The sequence below is a fragment of the Mauremys mutica genome, chromosome 2 (assembly GCF_020497125.1).
Source record: "Mauremys mutica isolate MM-2020 ecotype Southern chromosome 2, ASM2049712v1, whole genome shotgun sequence".
NCBI classification, from domain to species: domain Eukaryota; kingdom Metazoa; phylum Chordata; order Testudines; family Geoemydidae; genus Mauremys; species Mauremys mutica.
The window spans coordinates 3,228,445-3,240,956 of record NC_059073.1 but is presented as its reverse complement, the minus strand read 5'-3'; the positions used below and the strand labels follow the sequence as shown (position 1 = coordinate 3,240,956).

Here is a 12,512-nt window from a genome sequence, read left to right as displayed (position 1 = left end):
TTCGGGGGGCTCTGTGGGGCAGTTGGCAGGTCCCTGGGGCTGGGGCCCCATGGGGCAGTTGGGGGGGCTCCGTGGGGAAGTTGGGGGGCTCTGTGGGGAAGTTGGGGGGCTCCGTGGGGCAGTCGGGGGGTTTCGGGGGGCTCTGTGGGGCAGTTGGAGGGGTTTCGGGGGGCTCCGTGGGGCAGTTGGCAGGTCCCTGGGGCTGGGGCCCCATGGGGCAGTTGGGGGGGCTCCGTGGGGAAGTCGGGGGGCTCCGTGGGGAAGTCGGGGGGACTTCGGGGGGATCCGTGGGGCAGTTGGCAGGTCCCTGGGGCTGGGGCCCCATGGGGCAGTTGGGGGGGCTCCGTGGGGAAGTCGGGGGGCTCCGTGGGGCAGTTGAGGGGGCTCTGTGGGGCACCACGGGGAAGTCGGGGGGCTCCGTGGGGAAGTTGGGGGGCTCTGTGGGGCAGTCGGGGGAGTTTCGGGGGGCTCTGTGGGGCAGTTGGCAGGTCCCTGGGGCTGGGGCCCCATGGGGCAGTTGGGGGGGCTCCGTGGGGAAGTTGGGGGGCTCCGTGGGGCAGTCGGGGGGTTTCGGGGGGCTCTGTGGGGCAGTTGGAGGGGTTTCGGGGGGCTCCGTGGGGCAGTTGGCAGGTCCCTGGGGCTGGGGTCCCATGGGGCAGTTGGGGGGGCTCCGTGGGGAAGTCGGGGGGCTCTGTGGGGAAGTTGGGGGGCTCCGTGGGGCAGTCGGGGGGTTTCGGGGGGCTCTGTGGGGCAGTTGGAGGGGTTTCGGGGGGCTCCGTGGGGCAGTTGGCAGGTCCCTGGGGCTGGGGCCCCATGGGGCAGTTGGGGGGGCTCCGTGAGGAAGTCGGGGGGACTTCGGGGGGCTCCGTGGGGCAGTGCCAGGCTGATGTTGGTGCCGCTCCCTCCTGTGTAGCTCTACTCGTCCTGGCACAGCCTGAGCAAGGTGTGGACGGAGCGGCAGGGCCGCCTGCAGGAGCAGCTCCAGGCCTCGCTACGCTACCAGGAGGCCATGCAGGTGCGTGGACAGCCCTGCCCTCGGGACCCCCCGACGCGCACAGCCCCGGCCCCACCCTGCCGCCATGGGGCGCCAGCAGGGGCGGGGGCAGGTCGAGCCTGTGGCAGGGAGGGGAAGGGGCAGCCCACGGGGTCTGTAGGCACCAGCCTCCGGCCCGGAGGGGAAGGGTCCCTGCAGCCGCTGGGGCTGCAACCGGGGTCCCGGCCTGCGGAGCCGGCGGCTCATGGGCTGGTGCCAGTAGCAGGACTATGGCGATTGTGATTGCGAATGAGGGAGAGACCCCTTGGGCACCAGCCCCCCTCGAGAGGGACGTCCCCGAGGCCGAGTCTCCCCGGCTGCTTCTGCTGGGCCTCGCCCTTCCTCTGACCCAGCTGTGCCCCCCCGGGAGACAGAAGCCTGGCTGGATGGGCCAGGCGGGGGGGACAGGGGGGTGCTGCCTGGCTGGGCCAGGGGCTGCCCCCCTGGGAGACAGGAGCCTGGCTGGCTGGGCCGGGGGCTGCCCCCCATTGTCGAGAGAGGAGCCTGGCTGGATGGGCCAGGCGGGGGGGCGGGGGGTGCTGGCTGGGGCGGGGGCTGCCCCCCTGGGAGACAGGAGCGGGGCTGGCTGGGCCCGGCGGAGGGGGGGGGGTGCTGGCTGGCTGGGCCAGGGGCTGCCCGCCAGGGAGACAGAAGCCTGGCTGGATGGGCCAGGCGGGGGGGCGGGGGGGTGCTGCCTGGCTGGGCCAGGGGCTGCCCCCCTGGGAGACAGGAACCTGGCTGGCTGGGCCGGGGGCTGCCCCACACTGTCGAGAGAGGAGCCTGGCTGGCTGGGCCAGGGGCTGCCCCCCAGGGAGACAGGAGCCTGGCTGGCTGGGCCGCAGGGAGGGGCTGGTTGGGCTGGGGGCTGCCCCCCAGGGAGACAGGAGCGGGGCTGGCTGGGCCAGGCGGGAGGGGGGGGTGCTGGCTGGCTGGGCCAGGGGCTGCCCCCCAGGGAGACAGGAGCGGGGCTGGATGGGCCAGCGGGAGAGGGTGGCTGGGCCCGGGGCTGCCCCACTGGTAGGGTTGCCAGGCGTCCGTTTTTCGACCGGAACGACCCTGGTGGCTCCGACTGGGCCGTTAAAAGTCCGGTCGGCGGCGCAGCGGGGACCTGGGCTAAGGGAGGCTCCCTGCCTGCCCTAGCTCCGCGCGGATCCCGAGAGCACATGGACAGCCAGGGAGGCTCCGCGCGCTGCCCCCGCCCCCAGTGCCGGCTCCGCAGTGCCCATTGGCCAGGAACCGTGACCAATGGGAGCTGCGGGGGTGGTGCCTGCAGGGGCGAAAGCAGCGTGCGGAGCCTTCCTGGCTGCCCATGGCCTAGGGGCTGCAGGGACCTGGCGCCACTTCCCGGGAGCCGCGGTAAGCGCTGCCAGGACCCCGAACCCCCTCCCACACCCCAACCCCAGCCCCAGACTGGAGTCCCCTCCTCCACCCAAACTCCCTCCCAGAGCCTGTCCCCCCCCCCAACCCCCTGCCTCAGCCCTGGGCCCCCCCCACACACCCCAACCTCCTGCCCCAGCACAGAGCCCCTCCTACACCCCAGAGCCCACACCCCCAGCTGGAGCCCTCACCCCCCTGTACCCCAAGGTCTTCCCCTCAGGAGAGCTGGGGAGAGCTGGCAGGGCCGGGGTCTGAGAGCCGGGGAGAGCTGGCAGGGCCGGGGTCTGAGAGCCGGGGAGAGCTGGCAGGGCCGGGGTCTGGCTGGCAGGAGAGCTGGGGAGAGCTGGCGGGGCCGGGGTCTGAGAGCCGGGGAGAGCTGGCAGGGCCGGGGTCTGGCTGGCAGGAGAGCCGGGGAGAGCTGGCGGGGCCGGGGTCTGCCCCGCAGGAGAGCTGGGGAGAGCTGGCGGGGCCGGGGTCTGAGAGCCGGGGAGAGCTGGCAGGGCCGGGGTCTGGCTGGCAGGAGAGCTGGGGAGAGCTGGCAGGGCTGGGGTCTGCCCCGCAGGAGAGCTAGGGAGAGCTGGCGGGGCCGGGGTCTGGCTGGCAGGAGAGCTGGGGAGAGCTGGCGGGGCCGGGGTCTGAGAGCCGGGGAGAGCCGGGGAGAGCTGGGGAGAGCTGGCAGGGCCGGGGTCTGGCTGGCAGGAGAGCTGGGGAGAGCTGGCGGGGCCGGGGTCTGAGAGCCGGGGAGAGCCGGGGAGAGCTAGGGAGAGCTGGCGGGGCCGGGGTCTGGCTGGCAGGAGAGCTGGGGAGAGCTGGCGGGGCCGGGGTCTGAGAGCCGGGGAGAGCCGGGGAGAGCTGGGGAGAGCTGGCAGGGCCGGGGTGTGGCTGGCAGGAGAGCCAGGGAGAGCTGGCGGGGCCGGGGTCTGAGAGCCGGGGAGAGCTGGCGGGGCCGGGGTCTGAGAGCCGGGGAGAGCTGGCAGGGCCGGGGTCTGAGAGCCGGGGAGAGCTGGCAGGGCCGGGGTCTGGCTGGCAGGAGAGCTGGGGAGAGCTGGCAGGGCCGGGGTCTGGCTGGCAGGAGAGCTGGGGAGAGCTGGCAGGGCTGGGGTCTGCCCCGCAGGAGAGCCGGGGAGAGCTGGCGGGGCCGGGGTCTGGCTGGCAGGAGAGCCGGGGAGAGCTGGCGGGGCCGGGGTCTGAGAGCCGGGGAGAGCTGGGGAGAGCTGGCAGGGCCGGGGTGTGGCTGGCAGGAGAGCCGGGGAGAGCTGGCAGGGCCGGGGTCTGAGAGCCGGGGAGAGCTGGCGGGGCCGGGGTCTGAGAGCCGGGGAGAGCTGGCAGGGCCGGGGTCTGAGAGCCGGGGAGAGCTGGCGGGGCTGGGGTCTGAGAGCCGGGGAGAGCTGGCAGGGCTGGGGTCTGGCTGGCAGGAGAGCCGGGGAGAGCTGGCAGGGCCGGGGTCTGAGAGCCAGGGAGAGCTGGCGGGGCCGGGGTCTGAGAGCCGGGGAGAGCTGGCGGGGCCGGGGTCTGCCCCGCAGGAGAGCTAGGGAGAGCTGGCAGGGCCGGGGTCTGGCTGGCAGGAGAGCCAGGGAGAGCTGGCGGGGCTGGGGTCTGAGAGCCGGGGAGAGCTGGCGGGGCCGGGGTCTGAGAGCCGGGGAGAGCTGGCAGGGCCGGGGTCTGGCTGGCAGGAGAGCCGGGAGCCTGGCTGGCTGGGGCCGGCTTATCACCCCACCTGGACAGCTGTACAGGCTCCCGCTCCCTGGAGCTGCTGGAGCTAGCAGGCCCTGCTGTCTCCGGAGCTGCCCTCTTGGCCATGCAGGTGCTGTCAGTCCCTGCTCCGTGCCCGTGTTCCAGCTGGAGGAATTGCAGCTGGCACTGTTCTCGTGCTCGGGCAGCCTAGGGACCAGCGAGTGTGTGCATGGCCGTGCCCCCATCACGGGGGCTTCCCCTCCCTAACCCCCTTTCCCTGCCTTCCTCCCCAGGGGCTCTGTGACTGGCTGGCCACGGCCGAGCTGCGCATGGCGGAGGAGTTCCTGGTTGGGGGGGACCTGGAGCTGGTGAGGCAGCAGCTGGCGGAGCTGAAGGTGGGAAATGCTCTGGGTCTTTGCCCTTCGCAGACACTGCTGGGGTGGGGCTGGATCTGCTGGCATGGCTGGCACCCATCTGCACTGCCCCTCACCTGTCACAGGAGACCCAGCACTGTGCCCTGTGAGGCACCGTAGAGACTGGCAGTGTGGGGGGTGGCGGCTCAGCCGGGGGGGCAGGGTGTGGGGAGCTGTGCCGGGTGCTGTGCAGTGGGATTGCTTTCCCCACGGGGAGGGGCCCAGGATCCAGGCTGCACCTGGTGCCCTGGACAGATGGAAATGTGGGCCCTGGGTCCCATGTAGGTCTGGGGAGGTTGGTACCAGGTTGGTGCAGGGCTGGTACCCCTGCCCCTCTGATGGGGCAGCCGCCTGGGCCTGGCCAGACCCACGCATCCTCGGGGAGATGGGGAGGGGGAGCGCCTGCCCAGAGCAGAATCCCCGATAGAGAGCTGGGTGGGTGCCAAGCCAGGGCGCCATGGGGCTGCTGTACTGGGAGGTGCCCTCAAGCCCCATGCTCGTGGTCCCGTCCCACCAGGAGTTCAAGAGGGAGCTGTACCAGTGCAAGGTGGATGTGGAGAGCCTGCGGCACCATGCGGGGGCTGAGGACAGAGGCCCCCCAGCTTTGCTGAGTGACTTCCGGCAGCGCTGGGATTGCCTGGAGGAGGAGATTGTCAGCCGCCAGGTAGGGCTTTCAGGCTCCCCGAGTCATGAGCGTCACTCGCCAGCCACTGGGCCCACGGTGATGGGGGGTCTGGGGTCCGTGGGTGCTGGTCACCCAGCTGCCAGGCCCAGGGAGGGGGGGTCCATGGGTGTTGGTCACCCAGCTGCCAGGCTCAGGGAGGCGGGGTCCGGGGTCCGTGGGTGCTGGTCACCCAGCTGCCAGGCCCAGGGAGGCGGGGTCCGGGGTCCGTGGGTGCTGGTCACCCAGCTGCCAGGCCCAGGGAGGCGGGATCCGGGGTCTGTGGGTGCTGGTCACCCAGCTGCCAGGCCCAGGGAGGCGGGGTCCGTGGTCCATGGGTGCTAGTCACCCAGCTGCCAGGCCCAGGGAGGTGGGGTCCGGGGTCCGTGGGTGCTGGTCACCCAGCTGCCAGGCCCAGGGAGGCGGGGTCCATGGTCCATGGGTGCTGGTCACCCAGCTGCCAGGCCCAGGGAGATGGGGGCCGGGGTCTGTGGGTGCTGGTCACCCAGCTGCCAGGCCCAGGGAGGCGAGGTCCGGGGTCCGTGGGTGCTGGTCACCCAGCTGCCAGGCCCAGGGAGGCGGGGTCCGGGGTCTGTGGGTGCTGGTCACCCAGCTGCCAGGCCCAGGGAGGCGGGGTCCGGGGTCCATGGGTGCTGGTCACCCAGCTGCCAGGCCCAGGGAGGTGAGGTCCATGGTCCGTGGGTGCTGGTCACCCAGCTGCCAGGCCCAAGGAGGCGGGGGTCCGTGGGTGCTGGTCACCCAGCTGCCAGGCCCAGGGAGGTGGGGGCCGGGGTCTGTGGGTGCTGGTCACCCAGCTGCCAGGCCCAAGGAGGCGGGGGCCGGGGTCTCTGGGTGCTGGTCACCCAGCTGCCAGGCCCAGGGAGGCGGGGTCCGGGGTCTCTGGGTGCTGGTCACCCAGCTGCCAGGCCCAGGGAGGTGGGGGCCGGGGTCTGCGGGTGCTGGTCACGTGATTTCTCTCCTTTGGGGCTCCTGCTGTGCCTGGCACAAACAGGTTCTACTTGTTCAGTTGTGGAGCTGGCCTAGCTGACTGCAGGGGTCTGCGGGGCAGGGGGCCACGGCTCCAGGGAGGCTGCGTCTGATGGGTCCATTGGTGTGACGGTGCGGTTCTGGCAGGACCCAACTGAGAGTGCCAATTCAGGACCAATTGCTCAAACAGGCCAGTCACAGCCCTAGGTTGGGGTTTTTCCACCTCTAAGGCACCAAACCAGCCAGACAAAGAGGACTTTGGTCTCACCCCACTGGCTAACCACAAGTCACACAAGCAATTCCCTTAGACACTCCCGTTTCCTTATATCCCCACCAGTCCCACTCGTCCTGGGGACGAATGGTTATGAAAACCAACACCCCAGTAAAGGAAAAAGGTTCTCTCGATCCCAAAGGACCAAGCCCCAGACCCAGGTCAATATACACATCAGATCTTACCCATAAATCACGCTGTTGCCAATCCTTTAGAATCTAAAATCTAAAGGTTTATTCATAAAGGGAAAAAGGTAGAGATGAGAGCTAGAATTGGTTAAATGGAATCAATTACATCCAGTAATGGCAAAGTTCTTAGTTCAGGCTTGTAGCAGTGATAGAATTAGCTGCAGGTTCAAATCAAGTCTCTGGAACATCCCCCGCTGGGATGGGTCATTCAGTCCTTTGTTCAGGGCTTCAGTTTGTAGCAAAGTCCCTCCAGAGGTCAGAAGCAGGATTGAAGACAAGATGGAGATGAGGCATCAGCCTTTTATAGGCTTTTCCAGGTGTAAGAACCTCTTTGTCCTCACTGTGGAAAATTACAGCAAAATGGAGTCTGGCGTCACATGGGCAAGTCCCTGCACTTTGCTGAGTCACAAGGCGTGTCTGCCTTCTCTCCATGGGTCAGTTGTGTAGCTGATGGTCCTTAATGGGCCATCAAGCAGGCTAGGCAGAGCTAACACCAGCTTGTCTGGGTGTCACCCGCAGCACAAATTTGAAATACAGACAGTACAGAGCCAATACTCATAACTTCAACTACAAAATGACACATGCACACAGACAGCATAATCATAACCAGCAACCCATAACCTGCTCTTAGACACCTCATTTGACCTCTTTTATGCAAGATTCGGTGCCACTACAGGACTTTGGTTGCAACCGTGTTCTATATGGTCCCAGATTATATCGATAACATCACAATTGGTTTTTCCCAGCACCAGCTGGAAGCGGCGCTCCTGGGCTTGGGGCAGTTCCAGAACCAGCTGGAGGAGCTGCTGCAGTGGATTTCCCACACGGCAGAGCAGCTGCAGGGCCGGACCCCGCTGAGCTTGGATCTGCAGAGCTGTGAGATCGAGCTGGCCAAGCACAAGGTAAGGAGCAGCAGAGAACGGCTCAGGAGTCGTGAGTTGACAGCTAATTGCTCTTGGTTCTGAGTTATTATGTGGGGGGCGGTTTGCAGTACTGCTACCCTTACTTCTGCGGTGCTGCTGGCGACGGCGCTGCCTTCAGAGCTGGGGAGCCGGAGAGCGGCGGCTGCTGGCTGGGAGCCCAGCTCCGAAGGCAGAGCCGCCACCAGCAGCAGCGCAGAGTAAGGGTGGCATGGTATGGTGCTGACACCTTTACTTCTGCGGTGCTGCTAGCGGCGGCTGCTGGCTGGGAGCCCAGCTCTGAAGGCAGCGCAGAAGTAAGGGTGGCAATACCGTGACCCCCCTGAAGTAAACTTGTGACCCCCCCCCCTCGCAGCTCCCTTAAGGGTCAGGACCCTCAATTTGAGAAAAGCTGGTCTCCCCCGTGAAATCTGTATCGTACAGGGTAAAAGCACACATAAGACCAGATTTCACAGGGGAAGCAGATTTCAGGGTCCATGCCGTGAATTCGGTAGGGCCCTGCTGATCAGCATTGACAGGCCCAGAGACAGGGCAGCGCCCGCAGCGCTGGGGCCCGTTGCAGCGGGGCCGACGTTGGTAGCTGCTCAGGGGCCGTGCTAGTATGGGCTGGCGGGGCAGGTGAGAGGCAGAGAAGGCGCCTGGCTGCCCCTCCCCTGGGCAGAGGCACAGCTGGGGTGAGGGGGATTGCCCATGCCCAGGCTGCGCCTCCCTGCAGGTGCTGAGAAACGATGTCATGTCCCACGCCCGGACTGTCCAGTCTGTGAACGAGGCCGGCCAGGGGCTGCTGCTCTCCAGCCTTGGGGACAGCACGGACGCGCTGCAGTGCAGCCTCCAGCAGCTCAACCAGCGCTGGGACTTTGTGCGGAGTGAGACCGAGAGCCGCCAGCTGGAGCTGGAGAACAACCTCAGCCAGGTACGTGGAGCCCCCGTCCCCTGCAACGACACTGCCTGGACACGGGGCACTCACCAGGCCCATGGCTCAGCCACAGACAAGACATGCCGGGGGAGCTCCATGCGGCCGTGCTCGCGGGTCCTGCCAACAGTGCCGCCCGGGACCAGGGCAGCTCCCGGGGCCAGTACCTATAAGGTGGACTATAAGGTGGATAGAAAGCTGGCTAGATCATCAGGCTCAACGGGTAGTGATCAATGGCTCCATGTCTAGTTGGCAGCCGGTATCAAGTGGAGTGCCCCAAGGGTCGGTGCTGGGGCCAGTTTTGTTCAATATCTTCATTAACGATCTGGAGGATGGTGTGGACTGCACCCTCAGCAAGTTTGCAGATGACACTAAACTGGGAGGAGTGGTAGATACGCTGGAGGGTAGGGATAGGATACAGAGGGACCTAGACAAATTAGAGGATTGGCCAAAAGAAACCTGATGAGGTTCAACAAGGACAAGTGCAAAGTCCTGCACTTAGGACGGAAGAATCCCATTCACTGTTACAGACTAGGGACCGAATGGCTAGGTAGCAGTTCTGCAGAAAAGGACCTAAGGGTGACAGTGGATGAGAAGCTGGATATGAGTCGACAGTGTGCCCTTGTTGCCAAGAAGGCTAATGGCATTTTGGGCTGTATAAGTAGGGGCATTGCCAGCAGATCAAGGGACGTGATCATTCCCCTCTATTCAGCACTGGTGAGGCCTCATCTGGAGTTACTGTGTCCAGTTTTGGGCCCCACACTACAAGAAGGATGTGAAAAAATTGGAAAGAGTCCAGCGGAGGGCAACAAAAATGATTAGGAGGGTGGAGCACATGACTTATGAGGAGAGGCTGAGGGAACTGGGATTGTTTAGTCTGCAGAAGAGAAGAATGAGGGGGGATTTGATAGCTGCTTTCAACTACCTGAAAGGGGGTTCCAAAGAGGATGGATCTAGACTGTTCTCAGTGGTGGCAGATGACAGAACAAGGAGCAATGGTCTCAAGTTCCAGTGCGGGAGGTTTAGGTTGGATATTAGGAAACACTATTTCACTAGGAGGGTGGTGAAGCACTGGAATGGGTTCCCTAGGGAGGGGGTGGAATCTCCTTCCTTAGAGGTTTTTAAGGCCCGGCTTGACAAAGGCCTGGCTGGGATGATTCAGTTGGGTTTGGTCCTGCTTTGAGCCGGGGGTTGGACTAGATACCTCCTGAGGTCCCTTCCAACCCCGCTATTCCATGATTCTCTAGCTCCTCCCCGGGCCCTGGGCAGCTCCCGGGGCCAGGCCCCACACACTGTGTATTCATGTCACTGGGAAGCCACAGAATGTTTCCAGGCTCACCAGCCACAGAGCTGTGCTAGGCCCCTACTGCACGCTGGGGCTTGGCGGGGGGGGGGGGGGGGCTGGCCTGTGCCAGGACCCCGTGGCACATTGGGGCTTAGGGGCAGGGGGCGGGGACTGTGCCAGGACCCCGCTGCACACTGGGGCTTGTGGGGGGGGAGGGAGCCGGCCTGTGCCAGGACCCCGTGGCACACTGGGGCTCCGGGGGGGGGGGGGGGGGGCGGGGGGCTGGCCGGTGCTTTGCTGGTGGCCGCGGGTCTGGGTCCCACGCAGTTCCATGCCCTGTTGGCGTCCGAGGCCCGGCTCGGCGGGGGGCACACGCTCACTCAGTGCCCAGGCCGCCCACAGGTGCAGGACGTCACGCTAGAGATCATGGACCTGCTGCAGTGGCTGGAGCACGTGGAGCTGCGGCTCTTCTTCTCCAAGCCCGTCTGGGACCACCCCGAAACCACCAAGGAGAAGCTGGCAGCGCACCTGGTGAGCACTTCCTGGCAGCCCCTGAGCAGCCCCCGGAGCACGTCTGCCCAGCTCCTCCCTTTGCCACGTCTGCCCAGTTCCCCCCTTTGCCACGTCTGCCCTAGCTCCCCTGGGCCACATCTGCCCCAGCTCCCCCCTTTGCCACGTCTGCCCAGTTCCTCCCTTTGCCACGTCTGCCCAGCTCCCCCCAGGCCACGTCTGCCCCAGCTCCCCTGGGCAACATCTGCCCAGCTCCTCCCTTTGCCACGTCTGCCCAGTTCCCCCCTTTGCCACGTCTGCCCTAGCTCCCCTGGGCCACATCTGCCCAGCTCCCTCCTTTGCCACGTCTGCCCAGTTCCTCCCTTTGCCACGTCTGCCCCAGCTCCCCCCTTTGCCACGTCTGCCCAGTTCCTCTCTTTGCCACGTCTGCCCAGCTCCCCCCAGGCCACGTCTGCCCCAGCTCCCCTGGGCAACATCTGCCCAGCTCCTCCCTTTGCCACGTCTGCCCCAGCTCCCCCTGGCCACGTCTGCCCCAGCCCACCCCTTTGCCATGTCTGCCCCAGCTCCCCTGGGCCACATCTGCCCCAGCTCCCCCCTTTGCCACGTCTGCCCAGTTCCTCCCTTTGCCACGTCTGCCCAGCTCCCCCCAGGCCACGTCTGCCCCAGCTCCCCTGGGCCACATCTGCCCAGCTCCTCCCTTTGCCACGTCTGCCCCAGCTCCCCCCTTTGCCACGTCTGCCCCAGCTCCCCCCTTTGCCACATCTGCCCCAGCTCCCCTGGGGCACATCTGCCCCAGCCCCCCCCTTTGCCACATCTACCCCAGGCCCCCCCGAGCCATGTCTGCTCCAGCTCCCCCCTTTGCCGCGTCTGCTCCAGCCCACCCCAAGCCACATCTGCCCCAGCTCCCGCCTGTGCCACATCTGCCCCAGCTCTCCCCAGTGCCACGTCTGCCCCAGCTCACCCCTTTTCCACGTCTGCCCCAGCTCCCCCCGGGCCATGTCTGCCTGTCACGGACTCACTCATGGCCCCGTGCGGTCCGTGAAGGGTGCCCCTTTCAGTGAGACAGCCCTTCTCAGGGGTCCACTCTCTCTCGGGGTCAGGCCCCTCCACCTCCTGGAGCCGCACCTCTCTGAGCCTCAGCACGTCTGTCTGTGCCGTGGGCCCCTCAGGGAGTCCACATGCTCTGGGCCCTCCTGGGCCTCCTCACCCCCGAAGGGGACGATGCCCCCTGTTCTCTAGCCCGGAGCGACTCTCAGCCAGCGTAACACAGGAGGGTTTATTGAGCGTTGAACCCAGCACAGGAAACTCTCCTGGCCTCAGGCCTGGCCTCCCTCAGCCCAGCACATCCCAGTCTCCCTGCAGCCAGGTGGGCTCTGCCTGCTCCCCGTCTCCAGCCCCGAGCACCCCTGCTTCCCAGCTGGGCCTCCGATATCCCCGGCCCCAAGCCCCCTCTGTCCATTGTCTTCTCTCCAGGGAAACAGGGTCGTAAACAGGCAGGCCTGGGTCTCCTCTCCTCTCAGCCCCCCTCTGGCCCCTCTGGCTGGATCCGGCTGGTCAGGTCACCGGGGTCCTCTCCCCGCAGCCCATTGTCCCCCACTGGCCAGAACCGGCTGTGTCTCCTGAGCTGGGTCTCCGGGTCACCAGGTCACCAGTCGCTGGGGTCTCCATCCTCCAGGCCATCGGCCGGGGTCCCGAGTCCCTCTCCAGTCCTGTGTACCAACCTCTCCCCTCCCCTCGTTAAACCAGTAACACCCGGGGACACTGAGTCCCACCCCCTCTGCATGCAACCCACTGGGAAACACGGAAACCCCCCCAAAAAAACCCCACTTTGTCACACTGCCCCAGCCCCCTCCTGCCATGCCAGAGCAGAGGCCCTGGGGCTGATCCCGCATGCCTGCGCCTTTCCTTGCCAAGCTGCCAGCCCGCAGTCCTGGGGCGTTTCCCTGGGCCCTTCGCTCCCTGCCTAGAGGAGAAGGGTCCCATGCACCCGCCCAGCGCGAGAGGCGTCCCCGGCCCAGCTCCGAGCCCCTGGCTGCACCGTGCTGCCGGAGAGCCGGGGCCGGCACTGCCCCCCTGCCGTGCCTCCGCAGGAGCTGGCCAAAGAGCTGGAGTCCAAGCAGCAGGCGTATAACAGCGTGAGGGACCGGCTGCAGCGCCTGCTGGCCTCCTGCAGCCTGCCCCGGGCCTGCAGCACCGAGCACAGCCTGCGCATCCTGCAGCAGAAATGGGAGAGCGTCCACAGCCAGGTCCAGGAGAGGAAGGTGTGTGTGTCTGTGCGTG

The 12,512-nt window shown here is 66.5% G+C and overlaps 1 protein-coding gene across 4 annotated transcripts in view; it reads left to right on the top strand.

The window, feature by feature from the left end:
- The window catches only part of LOC123364828 (microtubule-actin cross-linking factor 1-like), a 90,882-nt gene that overhangs the window by 27,740 nt on the left and 50,630 nt on the right, over positions 1-12,512 (top strand). For 3 of the 4 annotated variants that reach the window (XM_045007273.1, XM_045007276.1, XR_006577293.1), the window contains exons 9-15: positions 914-1,015; positions 4,378-4,479; positions 5,015-5,161; positions 7,351-7,506; positions 8,240-8,437; positions 10,125-10,253; positions 12,323-12,493. In XM_045007273.1, coding sequence (XP_044863208.1) covers positions 914-1,015; positions 4,378-4,479; positions 5,015-5,161; positions 7,351-7,506; positions 8,240-8,437; positions 10,125-10,253; positions 12,323-12,493 — 1,005 coding nt within the window. The remainder of the gene's footprint in view (positions 1-913; positions 1,016-4,377; positions 4,480-5,014; positions 5,162-7,350; positions 7,507-8,239; positions 8,438-10,124; positions 10,254-12,322; positions 12,494-12,512) is intronic. The other variant, XM_045007275.1, reaches the window with a different exon arrangement.